This window comes from Heloderma suspectum, chromosome 3 (genome assembly GCF_057233095.1).
Source record: "Heloderma suspectum isolate Gila_16-S chromosome 3, 16-S_ref, whole genome shotgun sequence".
Lineage (NCBI taxonomy): Eukaryota > Metazoa > Chordata > Lepidosauria > Squamata > Helodermatidae > Heloderma > Heloderma suspectum.
The window spans coordinates 94,651,322-94,678,469 of record NC_139460.1 but is presented as its reverse complement, the minus strand read 5'-3'; the positions used below and the strand labels follow the sequence as shown (position 1 = coordinate 94,678,469).

The following is a 27,148-nucleotide window of genomic DNA, read 5'->3' as shown; positions in this document are numbered from 1 at the left end:
ACTTAGTGCTCCAATGAAATCAGGTGGTCTAATTTCTGTGCCAGAAATGGCATGCTGCTGGTCATGACAGCTAATGCTGGCTCTTCTATCTCATTCAGGGACTTTTATCGATGGAGTAACTGCCTGTCCAGTTTGGATATATGCTAGGCAGATGTGAAATCCAGCAAACATTAGGAACAACTTGTCGAACTTGGGACTTCCATTTGCTTTTATTAGAAGTGAAGGTTTTCAATGGCCACATCATATGTCACAATAATAATTTTGTGGGATCTTTTAATTGTTTCTGCCACAACCCAAAGCGATGTTGGGTACTGGTTGATTGGTGGGAAAATACCTGGTTTTCTGTTGGAGATGTTTATTCACCAAAACCTTAGAATTCCAACCTGTCTACATTGGAGCTCCCTTGATCTTAAATGCCAGTGACATCATCCACATAATGTCAAGCACAATGAAATCTTCATAATTATCCAGAATCGCAGATAGGGATGGACTGGCGCCCCCCACCCCGTCCAGGTTCTCTGGGCACCTGCGCAGCCCCTGACCCTGCACCCCTGGACCTGCACTCAAGCTCCCTGCTACTCACCAAGCTGCCTGCACTTACTGAGACCCATCCTCCAGTGCTGCGATTGCCATTTTGCAGGGGAAAATGGTGATCATGAATATGCACACATCTAGTTGTATGCAAATTGACACCATGAATCACCCATATACTCAAGATTACAGGCACAAATGGGCCATTTACGTCTGTAATCTTGTGTATATGGGTGATTCACAGCACCATTTTGCATACAACTAGATGTGCACATACATTTGCGGTGGCCATTTTTTTGCAAAATGGCAATCACGGCACTGGAGGACAGGTCCTGGGTGAATGCTGGCAGCTTGGTGAGCATAGTGGGGTGTTGAGCAGGGGCTCAGTGGGCATGGCTTGGTGGGGTGAGCAGGAGGGAGTCCACTGGACTCCTGGACCCAATCAGGCACCTATGCCATTCCTAATTGCTGATTTTTTGCCACCATCAAGTGCTACAAATCTACTCCTTGATCGTTTTGGGGTGTTACCAGACGAGGATTTTACTATGAATCACCCTGCATAATTCATGGATACTTACAGGGGGTTCAGATGATTCAGGTTCAGATTGTTTATTTTGGTTGTAGACCAGCACATAGGGGTTCAGATGTCATCTTCCGTTTGTAACGCTCCTGTGTTTTCCCACTTTTCCCATCTTTTTTCTTTCCACAATAAATCTGTTAAGGAGAAAAGAAAGAATAGCTGCACAATGTCTTTTCACTGGTAGTGCTAGGTGCCCTCTGTCTGGAAGCACCTTTGGTCTATTCCTGTAGGGCTCCAGTTCCAAACCAGAAGCTGTGAGAAGCCTGCTCTTCCTTTTTTGCTATTGAGGGCTTTAGTAAGAACCTAAGAAAAGCCCTGCTGGATCAGACCAAGGGTCTATCTAGTCCAGCATTTTGTTCACACAGTGGCCAACCAGCTGCCCACAGGAAACTGGTGTACATAGGCATACTGCCTCTGATACTGGATATGGCCATCAGGACCAGTAGCTATTGATAGCCTTCTCCTCCAGTAAATTATCAACGGTTTCTTCTTCTCAGGGTTCCATACATTTCGAAAGCAGCAGAGCAGATACCATCTGTGTCATGGAGAGTCCCCTTTCCATCAATAGTGTTGACATATGTATCATATCCCAGGCAACTCCCGTTATTAACTGCAGTGACAATTTCATTCCTTCTGGGTGGCCTTCTGCTCATCAAGTGATGCAGATGTTAATTCAGTCCCTATTTTTTCAGCAGCTGACACCATGACCAGGACGTTTAAGAATATCAAGGATTTTCCTCTTGCCAGTGATACCTTTCATTGCCTTAGCAACTGGAATTTTTTTAAATAGTTTCACATGCCCATTTGTTACAACATACACAATATCTTGGTAAAACAATGGTGCGTGTCTCCAACTTGCACCTCTTAATGACCCACACACCCCTGCCCTGGTATTGCTCCTGGGGGTTGCAGGGCTCCCTGTCAGGTGGTTGCTGGTGATTATGCAGGCTCCTTTCCACAGTAACCCCAACATCCAGAAGTACCAATACATTTCTGGAGTTGGGATATCAGTTCCTTGCATAATTCAGTACAATGGGGATTGTTATGATTGATCATATTAAACGCATAGGAAAGATTTAGTTTACTGGGCTCTGGTTTACACACCACTGAAAGATAATAATTGATACTGTGTTGCAATGTTTGATTTTGCCTATTTTGTAATTAATCTGAAATGTTATTATGTTAGTATCAGTGGAATGAGTAGTTTATGATTGCAATGAGGTCCTATTATTTATTTTTATCATTTATTTTTATTTATTGTATTTTTATCCCATTCCTCAGCCAAAAAAAGGCTCCCGGAGCGGCTTACAATCAAGTTCAACGAACAAAGAAGACAGTCCCTGCCTGCAGGCTTACAATCTAAAAAAGACAGGACACACAAAGAAAAGGCAGTGGGGTGGGGAGAAAAAAGAATTAGGTAGACTGTCAGCAGGGCTGGTGGGATGGCCCTGTTCCCCCCTCTCATCTCCCAAAGGAGGGGCAGCCCAACTGGAGCAGGCCCTGATGTTCCCTTTGCCTGCTCCCTCGCGCAGTCTTCTTCCCGGCAGGGCCGAGGATGTCAGTTAGCTATTATAATGATGTATTGGCATACTTTTTTGTTGCACTGCTGTTTTGTTAGCCACTTTGGGCACTTTTTGTGGGAAAGCGGCATATACATGTAATGATGAATGATCTGATTTGGGGCTGACCCCTTGTGAAGCGGCCAGATTGGATGTACACCTGATTCTCCTTCCATTCATAAACACAGATTAGCTGCTTTGCCTGCAGTACGGCGGCTCAAGCGCGATGCCTGGACTCCTGCTCAGAGGAAGCCGGCGGCTCCTGCGTCGTGGGGCAGTGAGCCCATGCTGGCGACAGGGTGCCGCGCTTTGGAGAGCTCCTTCGGAGTTCTGGCCGGCTCTGGCCGAACCGCGGAGCGGATCCGCTGCCCCACTGACAGAGGAGCACCCGGCCTCCGCTGGTCCTGCCGGGTCCCTGCCAGACCCGTCCCCGCGCCCCCGCGCCCCCGCCCCCATCACCACGCGTTGGCCGGAGCACGGACGCGGGAGCGAGAGACTCCGCGCTCCACCTGCCGGCCCAGCGCGGGCAGGACGGGGGCCGGCCGCCTCCGGACGCGCCCTACCGCGCGGGGGAAAGGCTCCCGCCGCGCGCGGAGCTGCTCCCCGGGGCCGGACTTGAGCGACAGCCCGCCCCGCCCGAGAAGCGCCCTCGCCTCTCCCGGCTTGCCGATCGCCGGCGGCCGCCCCGATTGGCGGCGGCGGGTGGGCGGAGCGCCGCAGCGGGAGACCCTGCGGGGAAGTTCCCCGCTGCCTCCGCCGCCGCCGCTGGTGCGCCCGATTGGCCGCCCGGGCCGTCCGGGGGGAGGGGGCAGGGCGCGCGCGCGCGCAGCGCTGATAAGCGGCGGGCGGCGAGGGCGGCAGCGGGCAGCGCCGCCGCGAAGGGGCAGCAGCCATGAGCTCCGGCTACGACGTGGTGGTGATCGGGGGAGGCATCTCGGGTCAGTGGACGTCGCGCTCTCCGTGGCCCGAAGACCCGGCACCCAGCTGCCGAGCGAGCGAGCGAGCAAACGAACAGCCCGCCGCCGCCGCCGCCTCTCCCGGCCAGGCGGCAGACTTCCCCGCAAGGGAAAGTCCAGCGCCGGGCGGGGAAAGTTGCGCCTGCGGCGGGTCACGCGCCGAGCCGCCCGCGCGCTCGCGTGAAGCGGCAGAGCGCGCTGTTGCGCGACTTCTTCGTTCGTTCGTTTGCTTGTTTGTAGAAACGACACAAAAAGGGTTATGCGCGGAGAGGGAGGAGGGTTTCGGTAAGGTCTGCCAAAGATCCTTCAAGATCTCTAGATCCTTTAAGATCTCTTTAAGGTCTGCCGAAGATCCTTTAAGATCTCTAGATCCTTAAGATCTCTAGAACCTTTAAGATCTCTTTAAGGTCCGCCGAAGGTCCTTTAAGATCTCTAGATCCTTTCAGATCTCTCTATCGAAGACCCTCCGCCGGTGCATCACTCCGCGGGGAGGGAAGGTGAGCCGTCTAAGGGGCGCTGAATAGCCCTGAAGGCTGATACGTCCTGACGACGATCGGGCGGGCGGGGTCCGGACCAAGAAAGCGGCTCTTTCCAGCCACGAGTGTGTCAAGTCTTTCGCGGGCCACCGGTCTCCGTTTTCCCGCGACCCCTCTGGAATGAGGCCGATGAGCGCCTTCCCCCACTTGATTGGCTGGCCCAGCCTTCCCCAACCTGGTGTCCTCCAGATGTGTTGAACTTCCCATCGGCCTCCGACAGGATGGCCAATGGTCAGGAAGGCTGGGAGCTGGAGTCCAAAACATCTGGCGAGGGCGGCACCGGCATCGCGATGCGGAAGGCTTTGCTCGCCGTTTCACCTCTTTTGCTGCAGTCAAGATGGTAAAAGGGCGGGCTTTCCCCAGCCTCTTAACAGTGAAGCATGATGGCTCTGAGTTCGGTGGAGCTGTGAATCTATTCTGGGTTTCACTCAGAACCAGATTGAACCATTTTGGGTCTAGGGTTCAGCACTGTGGATAGGTCCTTTAGAGTTCTGGGTGGTTCTGCCTCTTACCTAGTAGCATGCCCCATTGAATTGAATGGGATCTACTTTTGAATAGATGTGTATAGCATAAGTGTGCTTACAGGGTGTGGTGTGTGTGTGTGATTATTTTGTGTCTCATTTTTTAAGTTTGTATTTTTAAGTAAAATTTAGTTATTAATTTTTTTAAAAAAAGTTTAGTTAAGCTTTACTTTCTTTAGTTTGTTTGATGAATAAAAACAATGTCCTTTATGACTGAGTATTCAATAAATGTTTGCCTTTAAAAAAAAATTTTCCCTGGGGTGCACACCCTAATGAAATGTGCTGTGAACGTCTGTGGTGTTTAGGATTGCAGTGACAGGGATGGGGGTTGGGTGACTGCTAGAATTGCAAAGTGGGAGTTATTCTGGACTGAGAGAGTACAAGGGTGTGGATTGTTTGTTTTTGCTTTGCTTTGCTTTTTTACACTGCATGTTGTGTCAGTTTTATTTACTTCTTGCCCTACGATCACTTTTAGCTTGGTCTACTTTGAATCCTCCTGTTCTCTTCTGGTACCATCATATATTGGCGCCAGCTCATTTCTTAGGAGGATCATCTTGTCCATGTACAGGAGGCCATATCAGGCAACCTTGGCCCAGGCCAAGTTGGATTTCGTCAGGGGTTAGGAAACAGTTCATGATGAGGAGATGCTGAGAGCTAATGTGTTTTGAGTTAAAACACTCCTTTGAGAGGCATAACGAAAAGCAATACATCACCCTTAAAAAAAAAAATACTATCTTCCAGCCAAGGTTGGCACTTGTGAGATCCCCCTCTCTGTTTTAGGTACCTGTATGCCCAGCTGTGGCCGCTGCCGGTAGTATGGTGGTAGCCACGGCCAGGCATACAGTACCCAAGACTAGTTCTTCGACACTGAAGACTTTAGAACACACGCATGTCAACCAAGGACCTGTGGGTGCTTCCAGACAAGGGTTTTAGTGTGCATTCGCCCTGCCTCATTCACCAAATGTTACAGGAGGCCCCAGACATCATCTTCTATTTGTAACCTCCCCCTGCCCCCAGTTTTTCCACTGCTGTTTTTGGGGCAAGAGCGCAACAACTCCCTCCAACCCATGTTCCCCAGCAACTGGTGTACATAAGCTCACTGCCTCTGGTACTGGAGGTAGCACAGAGCCATCACAACTAGTAGCCACTGATTGCCTTTTCCTCCAGAAAATATCTAACCCCCTTTTAAAGCTATCCAAATTGGTGGCCATCACTACATCCTGTGGTAGCGAGTTCCATAGTTTAACTATGCGCTGTGTGAAGATGTACTCCCTTTTATCTGTCCTGAATCTCCCACCAATCAGCTTCATGGGATGGCCCTGGGCTCTAGTATTAGGAGAGGGGGAGAAAAATGTCTCCCTATCCACATTCTCCATACCATGCATAATTTTGTACACCTCTATCATGTTTCCCCTTACCCTCCTTTTTCCAAGCTAAACAATCCCAGCTGTTGTAACCTTCTCTCACAGGAGAGGTGTTCCAGCCCCTTGATCATTTTAGTTGCTCTTTTCTACACTTTTTCCAGCTCTACAATATCTTTTTTTAGGTGTGGTGACCATAACTGTACACAGTTTTCCAAGTGTGGTCGCACCATAGATTTGTATAAGGGTAGTATGATATTGGCAGTTTTATTTATTCCTTTTCTTATTATGCCTAACATGGAGTTTTCCTTTTGACATTTTGATCAAGCTGTCCACCACAACCCCAAGAACTCTTTCTTGGTTGGTTGGTCACCGCTGGCTCAGATCCCATTAGGTTACACTTGAAGCTGAGATTTTTTTGCCCCAAAGTGCATCACTTTTGCACTTGCTTACATTGAACCACATTTGCCATTTAGATGCCCATTCTCCCACTTTGGAGAGATCCTTTTGGAGCTCCTTACAATCCCTTTTTGTTTTAACCACCCAAAATAGTTTGGTGTCATCGGCAAACTTGGACACTTCACTGCTCACTCTCAATTCCAGATCATTTATGAACAGATTGAAAAGCATTGGCCCTAATACACTGGACCAGTGTATTCGCCCAGCATTGGTCCACTGGAAGAATTTACTATTTACTCCTACTCTCTGCTTTCAGTTACTGATCCATAAGAGGATCTGTCCTCTTATTCCATGTCTGCTAAGTTTGCTCAGGAGTCTTTGGTGAAGGACTTTGTCAAAAGCCTTTTGGAAGTCCAGCTAAACAATGTCAACTGGATTACCTCTGTCTACATGCTTGTTGACATTTTCAAAGAACTCTAAAATTTTAGTGAGACTGGACTTACCATTGCAGAAGCTGTGTTGATTCTTTTCCAGCAGGGCTTATCCTTCTATACACTTACTAATTTGTCTTTAATAATGCATTCAACCAATTTACTCAGAACAGACGTTAAGCTAACCGGCGTATAATTTCCTGGATCCCCCTGGATCCCTTTTTGAAAATTGGTGTTACATTAGCCATCTTCCAGTCCTCTGGTATAGAGGCTGATCTTAGGGGCATGTTGCATATTTTGGTTAGAAGATCAGAAATTTAATATTTGAGTTCTTTGAGAACTCTGGGATGGATACCATCTGGGCCCGGTGATTTATTTGCTTTCAATTTATCAATAAGGTTGAGAACTTCATTTTTTGTCACCACTATTTGCCTCAGTTCCTTGACTCCCTTCCTGAAAACATCAGTTCGGGCACAGGTATCTGTTCTATATCTTCTGCAGTGAAGATGGATGAAAAGAATTCATTCAGCTTCTCTGCAGTCTTCTTGTCCTCCTTCAGTACTCCTTTAACTCCATTGTCATCCCAACGGTCCAACTACCTCCCTAGCTGGTTTTCTGCGTCTGATACATTTAAAGAATTCTTTATTGTTGGCCTTGATGTTGTTAGTGATATGCTTCTCAAAATGCTTTTTTGCATATCTTATTGTCTGCTTGCATCGCCATTGTGCAAGCTTGTGCTCCCTTCTGTTTTCCTCACTAGGCCAAGGCTTCCATTTTCTGAAGGAAGCTCTCTTTTCTCTAATGGCTCCCTTAACACTGCTCGTTAACCATTCTGGTGACCTCTTGGACTCGTTGCTACATTTCCTAACCTGTGGTATACATTTTCTAACCTGTGGTATATATTTTATCTGGCTTATATTATTGTGGTTTTGAGTAATCTCCAAGAATTTTGAAGGGACTGAATCCTCTTGCCTCCCCTTTTTAAATTCCTTTTCACCAGTTCCTTCATTTTAGAGAAGTTTCCTCTTTTGAAGTCAAACGTGACTATGTTGGACTTCCTAGGAAATTTTCCATGTAAATATACATTAAATCTGATAGCACTGTGGTTACTGTTTCCAATTGGTTCAACAACATTTATATCTCATACTAGGTCCTGGGTGACACCATTTAGGATTAAATCCAAGGTCGCCTCCCCTCTGATCGGTTTCTTGACCAACTGTTCTAGGGCACAATTGTTTAGGGCATCAAGAAATTTAACCTCTTTTTTTATGACTGGAACATGCATTTATCCAATCAATATGTGGGTAACTGAAGTCTGCCATTATTACAACGCTTCCTTGTTTGGAGGCCTCCCTGATTTCGTTTTCCATCTCAAGGTCACTGTGAGCATTCTGGTCTGGGGGATGATAGAACCTTCCTAACACTAAATTAGTTTTGGAGCCTATTGCCACCCACAGCGCCTCTGTGGAACAGCCTACCCCTTTTAGGTGTTCTGGTTTGCTTGATACTATGCCCTCTTTGAAATACAAAACTCATATTTATGTACTGTGGCCGAGACACAGAAGAGCATATGGAAATCCAGACAATCTGATTTATAGACAAAAATAGTTCTAGAATGTGCAAAATATACACAGCAAAAACAAGAAACACCATGGTCCTCAAATGGACCCACTTAGGGCTCTATCATATGCATGTTTAGACAGAAAAAAGTCCTAAAATTCCCAGCATTCCCTAGCTGGCCATGGTGTTTTCTGTCTAAACATTGAGCCCTTACTGTATCAGTCAAGACATGAGATTAGGTCTGAGGCAAGACTGTGTGACAGCAGTGGACAGTGGAGATAAGACCCTCTTGAACTTATAGGGTCTTTCTTCTAAGTAAACAAGCATAGTATTGGGCTGTAAAATTTCTTTTACATAGCTAATCCATGTTCAGATTGTAGTTATTGTCATTATTGTTATTATTTTAAATCCTCTTATTTAGTCTTTATTTTTCTGCTAGTCTTTTGGATCACAATGAGTGTGTCAGCCAAGGCAGCAGACACAAAGTACCAGCCTTGCTCCTCTTCTTCAGTACCAGTTGGCTGTATCATATGGCTTCCTGGTTGCTTGCCACAGCGAGTATATGTGGGAAACCTTTGATTTTGCACTGAAAATGACCTCTCTCCAATCCCGTATCTCAGTAAGCTGACAAGAATCAGGCATCCTGTTCATTCTGACAGCAGTGTTATTATTCTAATTCAAAGGGCAGAGGTCTCTTTTCCAATAACAGTGGAAGCACGTCATAATTTGAGCCAGAGTTTGGCCCCTGAATCTGTTTTCACTGCCAGGTCCCAGCTGTATACCCTGTAGAGTAATAATAAAGAGAATGCCTCTAAGGGATGGGGTGGGATTGCTTTCTGAGTATTCCCCAATGAATAGCCGCAGTCAGTGGGGGCTCCAGGGTCCAAGAGCATGGCTTTACGCAAGCTCGAACCCCAATCGACTTCATTTGAGAAATTAAGCCCTTAATGGAAGTACACACTTACGGTAACGAGAAAGCTAATAATATGGATGGGTGAGAATTTTGTTTCAGTTTGTTTTTGATAAGCATTAACCTATATTTTCACATTTCTTCGTGTTCAGGATATAATGCTGGCTTGAGTGCCACTTTCTTTGTGGAAAGGTGGGGTATGAATGAAATAAATAACTTGATTTAAAAAAATCAAATGTAGGAGAAACTGGAATTCTTTTCAAGCATTAGTTATCTGGGTAGGCTAAACACATGACATTTCTATTGCCCTCCAAATGTGGAGGGGCACGAGTCTGAAAGGAGAGCCTCTTCTCTCCATGGAGGCTCTTGAGGCAATTTGGAACACTGATTTTCCAGTATTCCAGATCATGTGGAGAGCCTCCACAGATACGGGAAGCTTTCCTCTTCGGAATGTCACCCTCCACATGTAGAGGGTGACATGCAGGCAGTGGAGGCTGGTGGTTCTGATGCCAGTGGGGCATGAATCTGCTCTGGGTTTCATTCAGAACGAGCCAGAACTCCAAATGAGCTTTCCAAGGTGCCAAGCCCTATCCCCAAAGTAGGTTCACCACCTTGGACAGCTCCTTTAGAGTTCTGGCTGGTTCTGACTGACACCCAGAGTGGGTGCACTGCCCCACTGACATTGGAGCCACCAGCCTCCACTGCATGGAAGGAGATGTCACTTTCTACAAAATGGGGACTTGTTGCAGAACAAATCTGAGCAAAGATGCAGTAAACATGTTGTCTGGAGCAGCACTTATGGTTTGTCCACCTGCCAGCAAGATGAATGTCGTGATTTTCTTGGTGGACAAGAGCTGAATGTGCTCATGTGGGAAACTACGTAGGAGGCAGAAAAAAATAATTTTTCACTTCTACTACCTTTACTTATATCTTATTTACCACTTTGCCTCCCAAGAGTGAAGAGAAATGTGATATGTCTTAGAGAGAGAGAATGAGAGTGAGAGAGAGAGAGAGAGAGAGAGAGATCAATTTGTCCTGTGGGCTTTGACATTTAATGTAAGCATTTTTACAAGACATCTTTCAGCGTTTGTTCGGGATATAACCAGCCATTAATTCTCTTGACAAAAGCTGCATCCACAATATAGTTTAATGTAGAATCACTGTGCCTCCTTTGCGAGTAGAACTCACTATACGATTGGGAACTATGATAAGGCAGGCTCCACCGTCGTGCAGAGAGTGCTATACCTGTGCTCAAGCAAAAACAAATAGAACTCCATTTCAGAGCTTACTGCTTCAAACCAGCAAAGTACTGCCCCATATCACTACACACTTTAAACACTCAAGCATTCTCTTAAACACCTGAACAAGGGCTCCAGTTGTACTAGTTATGGAATAACTACAACTCAAGCACTTTCATCTACATTGACTATCTGGATAGGGTGGCTGTAGGAAAGATGAAAGGGAAATGGGAGGGAAGCAGTGTCTATTTTGTGTCCACGTTTACATAGTTGTGCACTATAAGAAGCATCCAATGCCCACCAAGATATTTAATTTCTAGGAAATTGAGGGAAGGAGCTGAAACCTGAAGAAGTCCATGGTGCGTATGCGAACAATGTTTTAAAGGGCATCCCTGTCAGCTTCCATCTATGTAAAATACAGAACATGTTTTACCAGGGAGAAGTACTAGAAAATACTGACCATCCCTAGTAAATAATAAGGGGAATACATGCATTTGTGTCCCCTTCATGGATCACCGCCTTGTTGTGGCGAAGGGGCTTGCGTAACTCAGTGAAGCCATAAGCTATGCCGTGCAGGGCCACCCAAGACGGACAGGTCATGGCAGAGAGTTCTGACAAAATGTGGTCCACTGGAGAAGGAAATGGCAACCCACTCCAGTATTCTTGCCAAGAAAACCCCATGGAACGTATCACAAGGCTAAAAGAGATGACGCCGGAAGATGAGCCCCTCAGGTCGGAAGGTGTCCAGTATACTACTGGGGAAGAGCAGAGGGTATTTCCAAGTAGCGCCAGAAAGAGTGAAGCGGCTGGGCCAAAGCTGAAAGGACACTCAGCTGTGGATGTGTCTGGTGGTCAAAAGAAAATCCGATGCTGTAAAGAACAACATTGTTTAGGAAACTGGAATGTAAGATCAATGAATCAAGGTAAGCTGGAGGTAGTCAAACATGAGATGGCAAGACTGAACATTGACATCTTGGGAATCAGCGAACTAAAATGGACAGGCATGGGCGAATTTAATTCAGGTGACCATTATATCTACTACTGTGGGCAAGAATCCCTTAGAAGAAATGGAGTAGCACTCATAGTCAACAAAAGGGTGGGAAAAGCAGTACTGGGGTACAATCTTAAAAACGATAGAATGATCTCAGTACGAATCCAAGGCAAACCATTCAACATCACAGTAATTCAAGTCTATGCCCCAACCACTGATGCCGAAGAAGCTGAGGTTGATCGGTTCTATGAAGACCTACAACACCTTCTAGAACTAACACCAAAAAAAGATGACCTCTTCATCATAGGGGATTGGAATGCTAAAGTAGGAAGTCAAGAAATCACCGGGATAACAGGCAGGCATGGCCTTGGTGTACAAAATGAAGCAGGACAAAGGCTAATAGAGTTTTGCCAAGAGAACACGCTGATCATAGCAAACACTCTTTTCCAACAGCACAAGAGGCGACTCTACACATGGACATCACCAGATGGTCAATATCGAAATCAGATTGATGATGTCCTTTGCAGCCAAAGATGGAGAAGCTCTATACAGTCAGTCAAAACAAAACCTGGAGCTGACTGTGGCTCAGATCATGAGCTTCTTATCGCAAAATTTCAGCTTAAATTGAAGAACGTAGGGAAAACCACTAAACCATTCAGGTATGACCTAAATCATATCCCTTATGAATATACAGTGGAGGTGAGGAATAGATTTCAGGGATTAGACCTGATAGACAGAGTGCCTGAGGAACTATGGACGGAGGTCCGTAACATTGTTCAGGAGGCAGCAACTCAATCCATCCCAAAGAAAAAGAAATGCAAGAAAGCCAAGTGGCTGTCTGAGGAGGCTTTACAAGTAGCTGAGAAAAGAAGGGAAGCGAAAAGCAAGGGAGAAAGGGGAAGATATATCCAACTGAATGCAGAGTTCCAGAGAATAGCAAGGAGAGACAAGAAGGCCTTCTTAAATGAACAATGCAAAGAAATCGAGGAAAACAACAGAATGGGAAAGACTAGAGATCTCTTCAAGAAAATTGGAGATCTCAAGGGAACGTTTTGTGCAAAGACGGGCATGATAAAGGACAAAGAAGGCAGGGACCTAACAGAAGCAGATGAGATTAAGAAGAGGTGGCAAGAATACACAGAAGAACTATACAGGAAAGATCTGAATGTCCCTGATAGCCATGATAGTGCGGTCACTGAACTTGAGCCGGGCATCCTCGAGAGTGAAGTCAAGTGGGCCTTAGGAAGCATTAGTAACAACAAAGCTAGCGGAGATGACAGTCTTCCAGCTGAGCTATTTAAAATCCTAAAAGATGATGCTATTAAAGTGCTGCACTCAATATGCCAACAAATTTGGAACACTCAACAGTGGCCGCAAGACTGGAAAAGGTCAGTTTACATTCCAATTCCAAAGAACGACAATGCCAAAGAGTGTTCAAACTACCGCACAATTGCGCTCATTTCACATGCCAGCAAGGTGATGCTCAAAATCCTACAAGCTAGGCTTCAGCAGTATGTGAACCGAGAACTACCGGAAGTACAAGCTGGGTTTCGAAGAGGCAGAGGAACTAGAGATCAAATTGCCAACTTTCGCTGGATCATGGAGAAAGCAAGAGAATTCCAGAAAAACGTCTATTTCTGCTTCATTGACTACACTAAAGCCTTTGATTGTGTGGATCACAACAAACTGTGGCAAATTCTTAAAGTGATGGGAGTACCAGACCACCTTACCTGTCTCCTGAGAAACCTGTACGAGGGTCAAGAAGCAACAGTAAGAACCAGACATGGAACAACCGGTTGGTTCAAAATTGGGAAAGGAGTACGACAAGGCTGCATATTGTCGCCCTGCTTATTTAACTTATATACAGAGTACATCATGAGAAACGCTGGGTTGGATGAATCAGAGGTCGGAATTAAGATTGCCGGGAGAATTATCAACAACCTCCGATATGCAGACGATACCACCCTAATGGCAGAAAGCGAAGAGGATCTAAAGAGCCTCTTGTTGAGGGTGAAAGAGGAGAGTGCAAAAGCTGGTTTGAAACTCAACATTAAAAAAACTAAGATCATGGCATCTGGCCCCATCACTTCCTGGCATATAGAAGGGGAAGAAATGGAAGCTGTGACAGATTTTACTTTCTTGGGCTCCAAGATCACCGCAGACGGTGACTGTAGCCATGAAATTAAAAGACGCTTGCTCCTTGGGAGGAAAGCTATGGCAATCCTAGACAGCATAGTAAGATGCAGAGACATCACCTTGCCGACAAAGGTCCATCTAATCAAAGCTATGGTTTTCCCGGTAGTAATGTATGGCTGTGAAAGCTGGACTATAAGGAAGGCTGAGCGCCGAAGAATTGATGCTTTCGAACTGTGGTGCTGGAGAAGACTCTTACGAGTCCCCTGGACTGCAAGGAGGTCCAATCAGGCCATCCTAAAGGAAATCAACCCTGAGTGCTCATTGGAAGGACAGATACTGAAGCTGAAGCTCAAATATTCTGGCCACCTAATGCGAACAGAAAACTCTCTGGAAAAGACCCTGATGCTGGGAAAGACTGAAGGCAAAAGGAGAAGGGGACGGCAGAGGATGAGATGGCTAGATAGCAGCACCGATGCGATGAATATGAACTTGAGCACGCTTCGGGAGAGAGCGCAGGACAGGAAGGCCTGGCGTGTTATGGTCCATGGGGTCACGAAGAGTCGGACACGACTGAACGACTGAACAACAACAATGCATTTGTGTAGCACTTTTTGTGTGTTCAAAGCACTTCATATTCATATACATTTTCTGGTTAATCCTTATAACAACCTAGTAAGGTTGGCCAATTATCTCCCTGTTGCAGACTGGGGACTGAGGGAGAGGGCATGTGATTTGCCTAAGGCCAGTTCATGGCTGAGGTGTCATTTGAACTGGGGACTTCCCAGCTCATATCTTTGGCCATCAACCATACCAACTTCCTTAATCAAATGCATTAATTGGGACATGCATTGTATTGGTATGGAAGTTAAAATTATATTTTGTATCATAAGTGTGCCCCAATTCAGGTTGTAGTAGTACATGTTGTTGCAGAACAAATAAAAGTAATTGGATGCATGGAACTTAAGTCTGGGAGATGTTTTATGAGCTTTGCCTAGTGCTGATCTTGCCTAGTTCTCAGAGTCAGGGTTAGCAGAAATCAAAGTTACAATTTTGAAACTAATACTTTTTTTTTTTTTTTAAGACCATTTGTTTTCCTTATGGCAGAGGAACTCTTAAATGTACTTCTTAAAACAGGGGTACAGAACCCCCAGCCTGGAGGTCAAATTCACCCTATTGGGCCCGTGGAGCCTCCGGGGTTCCGCCAGGGGGCAGGGCTTGGCCTTGTCTTCAAGTATAGAGGAAGTTAATGATGTGTCATGGCCCTGGATATGTAGGCCCCAAAGAGAACCCTGAGCCCAATGAAATACTGGTCACCCCATTCCAGGAAGGATCCTCAGGTACCCCTGATGCATCTCCCAGACCCAAGGACTCGGCCATCAATCTCAGCCTCCAAGAATGGTTCTCACAAAGCCTCTCAGGTCCCTCAGCCACATAGAAGCTTAAGGCTAGAGAAAGGATCATGGGTCCTTTAAAATTGCAGTCAGCACCCAGTGGGAGGTGGAGCTTCTGAGGGACTTCCTGCATAAGCCCTCAGTTGTTGTTAGTCAACAGCACCTCCCATGGAGTTACCTCAGCCTAGCTGCTCCTGTAGAGTGCTGTCTGCCTTCCTGTGCTCTTGTTTACCCAGCATAATTGCAGACTGAATGTGACCCTTGTCTCGCCAGCCTTCCTTCTGTTGGAGCCTACTCAAGTGCCTGATGGACCAGCCGCTTCCCCCAGTGCCCAACCCTAACCAGGACATCAAGGCCACTACTCTGAGTAATTTTGGTGAAGAAGGTTCTGAGTCCATTAATGGACCACTCAGAATGCTGTGATCTTCTATGTGCCTAGGACTTGTCATGGAAATACATAAACATAAAAAATAACCCTGCTGTCATATCTATCTATCTATCTATCTATCTATCTATGTGAATGTGAGGCACATGAACTCTAAGCTATGCTCATAATTAGCATCGAGAAGCATCTCATTTGGCACAGATGACTTTGATGTTCCAATCCAAGCAACAATCCACTTACTGCTACATTCAAAGACATCTTGCTGTCAAGGCAAGTGGCTTCTCCAATTTGCTGGTAGCTGCTGAAAATGAAAGTGCAATTAAATAAGACCAAGTTGGTCAGAAAGAAGAAGGGGAAAAAAACTGTTCTTATTCCGTTCTGTAGAATTGTTAGTGTGATTATGTTTCCAAACTTTAATTTTAACTAGTTGTGAAATAATTTAAAAAGCTTAGGTCTGTCCTATTAATGCTACAGTGACAGCAACTCCACCTGATCTGTTTCAGTCAGGGTAGAGGACTGGTTTTGGTACTAAATCTGCCTTAGTCCCCCGATAGATTACCTTTACTGGGAGAGGGATGGGAGGAGGGCTACCCAGTAAATGTTCTTACTGTGTTTTTCAGTGGCGTTTGGTATCATTGACCATGGTATCCTCCTGGACTAACTTTGTGTGATGGGCATTGGAGGACCATTCTTTGGTGGTTCAAGACCTGTCTGCAGGATAGGTCTTGGACAGTAGTTTTTCAGGAATGCTCATTGTCCCCCTGGCATTTAGGCAGTGTTTTATCCCCAGTGCTATTTAACATATATATGAAGTCACTTGGAGTAGTCATTATGGGATTTGGAGTAAGGTGCCATCAATATGCTGATGACCCCTGGCTGTATTTCTCTAATCAAGGGAAGGCTGTGCAAGTGTTGGACCAGTACCTGGATGCAATGGTAGGTTGGATGAGGTCCAATAAACTGGGCCGGTTCACATGATTGCCTGCACCCAGTGTGGCTTAAATATTCACACCATGGCTTAAATAAGCCACGGTGGGTTGCAGTGCATGCTGGCTGCCATTGTGCATATGCAAGCTGTGGCGAATAATCGTCATGGTTTATCATGACATGAGAACCCGGGCAGGGTGGCTTGTTAGCATGGTTAGCAAAGCACCCCACAAGCCTACTACAACCCATGGGTTCTGGGTGGCTTGTTACCCATATCACCCATGCTGCTGTGCCCGCCCACTGTGGCTTGACTATTCAGAGTGGTGGCTGTCACGCGACGCAACCCACCACTCATGTGAACTGGGTCGTTGAGTCTGAATCCTTGCAAGGTGGAGGCTCTGTGGGTGAGTGGCTCCCGTGTCTGGGAACTGGGTCAGTTGTTCTGGATAGGGTTCCACTCCCCCTAAAGGAGCAGGTCTGTAGTCTGGGCGTGCTCATTGATCCAGCACTGTCACTGGAGGCCTAGTTGTCTTCAGCGGCTAGGAGCACCTTTTACCAGCTTCGGTAGAGTAAATAGTTACAATCATTTCTGTACAGAGATAGCTTGGCCACTGTGGTTCAAGCATTGGTTGGATTACTGCAGTGCGCTTTACGTTGGGCTGCCCTTAAGGCTGGTCCAGAAGCTGTGGTTGGTGCAGAATGTTGCAGCCAGGTTGGTAATAAGAGTGGTTTATCAGCAGCATATTATGCCTATGCTGAGGGACCTGCACTGGCTGCCTGTATGCTACCAGGTCAGGTTTAAGGATTTGGAACTTGTTTACAAGGCCCTAAATAACTCAGGACTAGGATTCTTAGATCTCCTGATCCCCTACTGGCCTCAGTTGCTGCGCTCCTCAGGAGATACCCTGCTGATGGTAGCCAAGATGTTGGAAGTTTGCTGGCTTGGAATAGGGCCTTTAGTGTCATAGCACCCACCCTGTGGAACTCCCAACCAACCACCACAAATTAGGCAGGCATCACCCTTCTGGATTTTTGGTGCTTACTGAAAACATACCTTTTCCAACAGGCATTCTGAAGAAAGTAATTGTGTCCTCTGTATTATAAAGACTTGCTTTTGTACATTGCTTATACATTGCTCTAATGCAAGTGATTTATCAATAAAATTAAATAATAATAAATAATATAACATATACTGCACTATTTGTATTGAAGATCTTTTTCTTGTGTTTTGAGATCTAAGGCTTTGCTTCTGCCTAAAACACAGCTGAAATCTGTTCAGTTTTGCCTATGAGATGGTGGCATGATTTCAGGGAGCAGTGTATCAAACTCATTGGGCACACTCCAGCAAATCTTATGTGTACCAAGTCCCATTAAAACAGTAGAACTAAAGTCCACAGTTGCATGATTAAGGTTGCAATCTTATGTGTGCTTACTTCAGAGCAAACCTATATGACTACAGGTATAATAATGAAAATGTGACCTCAAAGGAAGTTGATAAACTTGATCAAATACTTAATATTAATATTACGGTCCGGTGTATGAGCTCCCTAGCAAAACCATAGGCCAATTGCAAGGCCAGTGTTAGGTGTGTTTGAAGCCAGGAAAGCAAAGAAGAATAGGGCTAAAGGCCAATCTTAGACCGATACTGTACGATATATCTGGTATGTGATTGTCTCTCCTAAGCAGGTTTTTTTAAAAAAGAAAAAGCAGCCATGGGGGGTGGGGTGGGGAATCTGGGTTGGGAGAGGATTAATCCTTTCATCCCTGTGCTGTTTAAGAATCCCCCCCAAAGCTGCTGTTGCCTCCAAATGTGTCATTGCTGCACATTTTTAGCAAGGGATTTATGGCTACTTACATCAAAGTCTTAACTTGTTATTTTAAAAAGAAATTGATCAAAATTACAAAAGGGTCTGTTTTCAACTTAATGCCAGTCATTACAAAGATAATGGGCTGCTTTGCATGTCATAACAACACAAGGTTAACAAACCATAGGGTGTTAAGAAGATGAGTAAGAACCATGGGTTTGAACTCTGGATTATTTATCCCCCAGTGAACGATCCAGGATTGTTCAAACTCTGGATTGTTCATCCCTCAGCAACCCAGAATTCCAGGTTCAGATGGCACAATAAGCAATCCGGGGATGAAGCAACCCTGTGTTGTTTATTGCAATGGGATTAGGTGGACATGCGAGAACCAGGACATATGCTCACTCCCACTTGCCTTCTCAACAACCCATGGTTTGTTAACTGGGTTGTATGATGTGCGAACCAGGTCATCAGGGCTTAAATCTTGTTAAAATTGTTTGTAAAGCCTATGTTAAGTCCATGTTTACTAGTATACACTCTGTACGCTGCGGCTGAATCTACACATAGCAGTTATACCGTTATCATACCGATATCACAACTATTGGTGCCCATAGGTGTCATGTGTACCAATAGTTACGATAACGGTAACAGTATAACTGCTATGTGTAAATTCAGCCTACCCATCTACAAAATAGTTGTCGCTTAAGGACCAGGCTAGATATAGCATTAAATGTGTCCTTGCGTATAACAGGAACATTTTAAAAAATGCAAATAGCAGCCACAAGAGGTTGCGGCGGTGATAATTACTGGGATCGTAGCAGGTGAGAATGGGGGGTTTTAATTATCAGCCTCTCTTCCCACCAGTATCTACTATTTGCATTTTTAAAAAATGTCTGTGTTAACCATCTAGTTTGGCCCCTACTGCTGAGTGTTAAGTAACTTATCCATTGATAGATAACTATCAGCTCTAGATACTTAACTACGTAAATACTTCTACTGGACAAACATTTTGCATACAGTCTTTGTGTTATCCACAGTGACAATATGTCCTCATGTTTAATATATCACTGGGAATTATAATCCTAGGAGTAAACAGGCTTTGATAATGGGTTGCGACGTGAAGAGGCCTTGAAAAACAATTTTAGACCAGTACATTTAAGTTATTGTGTGTTGTTGCTAACAAAATACCATTAAAAGGCAACTATATCTTGGAAAAGCAAAGGATGGGCTAGAAAGTTTATCCCTGAGGGTGTTGTAGAAATGTTATCTGGCTCATATTGGCACAGAGATTCCTCTTTGACTAATGTGAACTGAGGTTAAGATGGCCAGTGCCAGATTTCATTTCTCAGTTGAATGTAGAAATAATTAGATTTCCTATCGATGAAGCAGTGAAAATAAATCACAGCAAAAGTGCATCATTGTGGTGGAGACTTAATGTAATAAAGATACACTGACAATTAGCTTTTTCTACCACTAACTGATGTGCTGTAAGAGAATAAGAAAGGACAAAAGTAGAAAATGAAGTACCCATTGTGGCCATGGAGAACTGCAAAGACAAGACCGTAAAAGGATTTTTCTCCACTTATTATTCAGTGTCAAGCTAACTAGGGGACTGCTATAATGAACTGAAAACTTTTTGATAAACCACAATAACCATCATCTCATGAAGGGTGTGTGTCATATTCATGATTTCTTAGTTTAGCTCTCCTTTATCTTGCTAATTAGTAAATAACTGCACAGGGAAATCATATAAACTAAGGAATGAAGCAGGTCATTGTTCCCTTTGCAAATAAAGCCAATGTCCTCCTATTTTAAGAGCAATTTTTTTTGTTTCTTGATTGTTTCTAATGATCTCATGTTGTTCCCCCAAAGTCACTGATCTCCTAATATTGCAACTTATAAAGTGGCATTAATATTTTTACAGAGCACTGACATTGTTTTCACAGTTGTCAGGGTGTTCACGGAAGTCGGTTTAAGAATAACCTGGCATGAATGAGTTGTTGTTCAGTCGTGTCCAACTCTTCGTGACCCCATGGACCATAGCATGCCAGGTAGGGATGTCGGAGAATTTCTCCACGAATCTCCGGGAGGCCGAATGCCAACGCATTCGGCCCCCCGAAATTGGTGGGGAAATTCTCTGCCCCCCCGCCCCCCCCGGGATGGGACTTACCTCGTGCGAATGTCCCTTTCGGCGGCAGGTCCCAACGGCGGTTCGGCGGCGGTTCGGCGGCGGCAGCTGGTCTTCTGACCGGCTGCCGCCGCCATTTCCCAGTAAAGTAAAAAAAAAAATGTGATAGGCTACATAACGATTTACATAGCCTATCACGGCTAGATTTTCAAAGTCAGCTGTGATAGGCTACGTAAATCTTTACGTAGCCTATGACGGCTGACTAAAAAAAAAAAACGCATACGCAAATGGCGGAGCCCATGGGCGCTGCCATTTGCGTTCCTTATTTGGGCACGGGTAGTCTACGTAAAGATTTACGTAAAGATTTACGTAAAGACACTATTTGCATTGCCCTTATTTAGCCGTAGTCTACGTAAATCTTTACGTAGACTACCCGTGCCCAAATAAGGAACACAAAGGGCGGCGCCCATGGGCGCCGCCATTTGCGTACGCGCTTTTTTTTTTTAGTCAGCCGTCATAGGCTACGTAAAGATTTACGTCGCCTATCACGGCTGACTTTGAAAATCTAGCCGTGATAGGCTACGTAAATCTTAATGTAGCCTATCACGTTTTATTTTATTTTTTTTACACTTTACTTTTTTCTTTCACGGCCGGGGAGATGGGGCGCCTCCCCACCCGCCAAGAATTTCGGGGGGAGAACTGGAGCGCCTCCCCCCCCCCGAATAAAGCTGCGGGACCAGGTAAGGGACTTTCGTCCATCCTTAACGCCAGGCCTTCCTGTCCTGCGCTCTCTCCCAGAGTGTGCTCAAGTCCATATTCATTGCATCGGTGATGCTATCTAGCCATCTCATCCTCTGCCATCCCCTTCTCCTTTTGCCTTCAATCTTTCCCAGCATCAGGGTCTTTTCCAGAGAGTTTTCTCTTCACATTACGTGGCCAAAATATTTGAGCTTCAGCTTCAGTATCTGTCCTTCCAATGAGCAGTCAGGGTTGATTTCCTTTAGGATTGACTGATTTGACCTCCTTGCAGTCCAGGGGACTCGTAAGAGTCTTCTCCAGCACCACAGTTCGAAAGCATCGATTCTTCGGCGCTCAGCCTTCCTTACAGTCCAGCTCTCACAGCCATACGTTGGTACTGGGAAAACCATAGCTTTGATTATACGGACCTTTGTCAGCAATGTGATGTCTCTGCTTCTTACTAAGCTGTCTAGGTTGGCCATAGCTTTCCTCTCAAGGAGCAAGCATCTTTTAATTTCATGGCTACAGTCACCGTCTGCGGTGATCTTGGAGCCCAAGAAAATAAAATCTGTCACTGCTTCCATTTCTTCCCCTTCTATATGCCAGGAAGTGATGGGGCCAGATGCCATGTTCTTAGTTTTATTAATGTTGAGTTTCAAACCAGCTTTTGCATTCTCCTCTTTCACCCTCAACAAGAGGCTCTTTAGATCCTCTTTGCTTTCTGCCATTAGGGTGGTATCGTCTGCATATCTGAGGTTGTTGATAATTCTCCCGGCAATCTTAATTCCGACCTGTGATTGATCCAACCCGGCGTTTCTCATGATGTACTCTGCATATAAGTTAAATAAGCAGGGTGACAATATACAGCCTTGTTGTACTCCTTTCCCAATTTTGAACCAATCGGTTGTTCCATGTCCGGTTCTTACTGTTGTTTCTTGACCCTCTTACAGGTTTCTCAGGAGACAGGTAAGGTGGTCTGGTACTCCCATCTCTTTAAGAATTTGCCAGAGTTTGTTGTGATCCACACAATGAAAGGCTTTAGCATAGTCAATGAAGCAGAAATAGACGTTTTTCTGGAATTCTCTTGCTTTCTCCATGATCCAGCAAATGTTGGCGATTTCATCTCTAGTTCCTCTGCCTCTTCGAAACCCAGCTTGTACTTCCGGTAGTTCTCGGTTCACATACTGCTGAAGCCTAGCTTGTAGGATTTTGAGCATAACCTTGTTGGCATGTGAAATGAGCGCAATTGTACGGTAGTTTGAACACTCTTTGGCACTGCCCTTCTTTGGAATTGGAATGTAAACTGACCTTTTCCAGTCTTGTGGCCATTGTTGAGTGTTCCAAATTTGTTGGCATATTGAGTGCAGCACTTTAACAGCATCATCTTTTAGGATCTTAAATAGCTCAGCTGGAATACTGTTATTTCCGCTAGCTTTGTTGTTAGTAATGCTTCCTAAGGCCCACTTGACTTCACTCTCTAGGATGTCCGGCTCAAGTTCAGCGACTGCACTATCAGGGACATTAAGACCTTTCCTGTATAGTTCTTCTGTGTATTCTTTCCACCTCTTCTTAATCTCATCTGCTTTTGTTAGGTCCCTGCCTTCTTTGTCCTTTAGGCATGAATGAGACAAGGGTTTTAAAGCATTTAACACATTAACAGCTTGATCTGATGCAGTTAGACCTGCTTCCACCTGTGGAAATCGATGGGTTTATGTGCACCTGGCTCTGCATAGATCCAGGCTGAGAAATGGCTATATAATCCACAATTTTCAGTTTTTATATAGGTAGAATTTTCTTATATCGTACCAATAACTTCGCATTTACCAAGTTCTAGGCATAGCATTTAGGAACAATTGTAGGATTATTCATAGTTCAAAACAAAAAATGCCATACTAATTTAAATTAGTTTCAGTAAATGTTGCAACAACAGCTCAAGTTACACACATTAGTATCTTTTGAGTGGATTCCAGTAGGATGCCTTGCATGTGGAACTTATAGTTTATGCATGTTGTTTAAAGTAATCTTAAAGTAAAGCACCCAGTCTACAACTTGTTTTCATAAGAAGTCCATTTAATATGAATGGGATCGCTACAGAGCACATTGTGGGTTGCAGCCAAAAGGAGTAGCTTTTTTCCCTTTTTCTTTTTGTCCTTGACACCATTTTTCACACTTAGATAGCTATAAGTGCTAGCAGCTTTTATAGAGTTTGCAGATTTTTGTTTTTGACTTTTAGCTACAAGCAGAGGGCCATTTAGCAACTGTCTACTAGGCAGATTGGGCAGCTGTTAAAAGTCAGTTTGTAATCTTTAGCCTGACATTATTTTATCTTTCTTTTAATCTTATTGGACTGTAACACAAATTGTATATATATCACTGTGCATCTGTGTTTGGATGTGATGAGTCTGAGGACTTCTGCTAGAAGAAGGTCAGTGCTGGTGCTGTATGTGGCAACAACAGTTTAGTGTCTTTTAATAGCACTGTAGAATTGATTTGTGATGCATTTTTCTTTTGCATCACCTCCAAGTAGATGGAGCTCGACTTGAATTGCTATGGAAACGCCTGGGCAGATTTTTCAAGGGGCCATGACTTATTTATCCTGATCAAATAACAAGTAGACTACACTATGCTGAGAGCTTGCAAACAAGTCAAATTTGTGATAGTGATGCTTCATTGTGACATAGAGAAAACAGGGCCTAATTTCTTCTGAAATTGCTGACTTGTATAATGAATTCTAACTGCAGAAAGGCTTTTGCATCTTTAGCAACATTTAGAAGAGTTGAGGGATACGATGGGGGATACATGCACCAGTATGGGTGATATGAGTATTGTTGTGCGTACAAATTAAAGGGAATTAAAACAGCAAATGTAGTTCAGTGTTAGCAAGTGTAAAATGATACCACTGGGGCAAAACAAAATTCCTAACTTCACAGAAATATTGATGGTGTCTGAGCTGGCAGTAACTGACCAGGAAAGGGATCTTGGGGTTGTGGTGAGAGCTCAATGAACAGCTGCTGTGAAAAAGGCGAATTCTGTGTTGGGGACCATTAGGAAAGGAATCAAAACCCAAACTGCCAATATCATCATCTTTTATACAAATCAGTGGAACTTAATTTGGAATGGTAGGCATAGTTCTGACCAGCACACCTCAAAAAGGATGTTGTAGAGCTGGAAAAGGTGCAGAAAAGGACAACTCCCCTATGAGAAAAGGTTATAATGTTTAGGACAGTATTTAGCTTTTTTTAGAAAACGGTGAGTGAAGGGCGGACATGCTAGAGGTATATACAATTATGCATAGTGTGGAGAAAGTGGAGCGAGAGCTTTTCTTCCTCTCCCATAATACTGGAACCCAGGATCATCCAATGAAGCCAAATGGTGGGAGAGTCAAGACAGATAAAAGGAAGTACTTCTTTACACAGTACGTAGTTAAACTATGAAATTTAAACTATGAACCTCAAGATATAGATTGATGGTTGCCAACCTCAATGGCTTTAAAAGGGGATTAGACAAATTCATGGAAGACAAGGGTATCAAAGGTTACTAGTAATGATGGCTATATATTACTTCCAGTATGGGAGACAATATGCATCTCAATAGCCATTTCTGGGGAGCATGAGTGGGAGGGTGCTACTGCACCCATGTCCTTGCAGGCTTCTCGTTGGGGCATCTGGCTGGAACAGAATGCTGGACTAAATTGGCTGTTGCTTTGATCTAGCATGGAGCTTTTTATGTTCCTAAGGGAAGCAAAGACTGGTTCAGACAACTGGTATCCTGTGGTGGCTATTTGTAACTAGGGATGTATGGATTGTGTAAAATCTGTTCCATCTGTGTTTCACAGATGTTCAGGCACCTTTCATTCATTCCATCATCTGCCCAGTGTGGAACTGGATTGTTTGTTTCTGAATTTGTGCATTTTCGCACATGCGAAAATGTGCACATTCCACCCAAATCGTGGGGAAGCCACCCAAATGGCTTTAGCGTATGGTGCATGTTTTTTGGCTGATGTTTTCTTTTTTTGGGGGGTGGATATTTTTTGATGAGAACATTTGTGCAAAATTCAGGAAAGTTGGAAAATGGTCCACAAGTCCACAGAATCTGCCTGAAAGGGAAAAAAACTACTCCACTGCAGAATCCGTGGGTCACATTCATGAATACCTGGATTCATTTTGTTCTGTTGTGGATTTCTCTGACATCCCTATTTGTAACTCACTGTGGGTTAGTGGGTTGGGACTATATCCTCAAGTGAAGTCAGTTGTCTTTAGCAACCACCCCAGTTTTAAGGTGAACTTTTCCCAAACCCTGCTACATCGGATTTCTGACCATTTGGAGGGATCTTAATAAAATTCACCTTGCTATGTGGCCAAACCCTCCAGATAGCTGGTTAACCACATAGTTGTAGTACCCTCTCATGAGTTTTTAAGTAGCCATCACAAAGGAAACTGTAAGGTGGCCAGGTGTTCTACTTTACAGAGGACAGCCCTCTATTTGATGGGCTGTTCAGTCCGAGTCTGGTTTAAAGTCAACCATAAGGAGAGAGAGCAGGGAAGGGCCTTGAAGCTGCTCATCAACAGGTAGCACTTAGCAGACTGAACAGGCACACAGGTCATCTGGTCAGTGTTGTTGATGATGGTGAGATGTCTTGAATTTCTATTTAAATAATAGTTATTATTTCTAAATTTGCACCTATACATATTCATTTGTATAGCTCTGCAAATGTTATGCAGCTTGCTGTCCTCTTTTGTACCCTTTTTTGGGTGATTAATTTCTTCTGTTTTGGTGAGACAGAAGTGGATCCCCTAGGAATTTTCATCTGTGCCCAGTCACATTTGTATATTTTGAATTCTGTGGCTCAGTTCACATGTAATGACAATCCATGGGTTATTGAAAGCATGGGTTGTAGGGGCCAAGCCTGAATGAGTGAGCATGCTGCCTCCCACGTGCTCACCACTTCCGCTTTGCATCCGCTTTGTTAGTTGTGACAACTGAACCGAGCCCAGCACTCTGGGTTGTTTAACCCACAACAACCCAGTGTGCCAGGTTCAGACATTGCACCTAACAAAGCAGATGCAAGGCGGAAGTGGTGAGCAGGCAGGAGGTAGTGCGCTTGCTCACTCCCATATGGCTCCACATGTTATGTGCGAACTAGGTCTGTGAAGGAAAAGCAGTGGCAGGCAATGCGTTTGCAGTAGAAAAACAGCCAGCTGGGAAAGAATCAAGCCTGCCTGCCTGCTCGCCTGCTTCTTATCACCCTCCCAAAGCTGCTTTTGATTTTTAAAAGAAATATTACAAAAATATTACATGCTTCTGTGTCTAATGTCTAGTTTGGTCTTCATTCATAGTTGGAGGGTGTGCTCCCTACTGAAAGCACAAGAATTTACTTTTTCCCTTTGAGTAGTAGCTTACCATTAGGAGTTACCAAGCTCTAATGGGACTGTGGAATGGAGGAAAATAGATGGCATAATAAACATGGGCAGCTTTCCTGTCTTGAACTCAGTGCTGCTGTTGTAGTAGGGAGCACTGTGTAGCATGACCTTTAAGTTCTCTCCAGGCATATAGGCCTGAAACCCAGACACAGTGTTCCAGAGGGCTTCCCTCTTCTGCCTCAGCGCTAGCGGTAGCATAGAGAGCCAATGGTTGGATTATGTTTCTATCATTGTAAGGAAAATTGGAAGTAAGCCTGTTTCCTTCCTCTGATTGTTGGGAGCTCTGAAACATTTTGTGTCATTAAGAAATTCCTCCTTACCCGCATGAGGCCCTCAATTTTCCTAGCCAATATACTGACAGTTGAAGCATTACTTATCCTGCCATTTTTGTTTTTAAAAGGATTTAGTATTCCTTGTGAGGTTCTTTCTGTTGCTTAGCACCATCCCCATTCAGTTATTCAAAAACAGCCTGGCCCAGTTCCTCTTGCTTTGATTGGACATTCTTTCAATTATTCTCATGGTGTGTAGTTTGCAAAATGAATGTACCTAATCTAGTTGTTGTTTAATTCCTCTGTTAATTTTGCGCTTCTTATATCAAGCTATATAATTATTGTGCATTGTTCTGCACTGAGATGTGGTACAATT

The 27,148-nt window shown here is 44.5% G+C and overlaps 1 protein-coding gene across 1 annotated transcript in view; it reads left to right on the top strand.

The window, feature by feature from the left end:
* Window positions 1–3,532: 3,532 nt before the first annotated feature.
* The window catches only part of LOC146349962 (amine oxidase [flavin-containing] A-like), a 68,561-nt gene continuing 44,945 nt past the window's right edge, over window positions 3,533–27,148 (top strand). Inside the window, exon 1 of the mRNA XM_084843860.1 lies at window positions 3,533–3,608. Coding sequence (XP_084699986.1) covers window positions 3,563–3,608 — 46 coding nt within the window. The 5' untranslated portion in view covers window positions 3,533–3,562. The remainder of the gene's footprint in view (window positions 3,609–27,148) is intronic.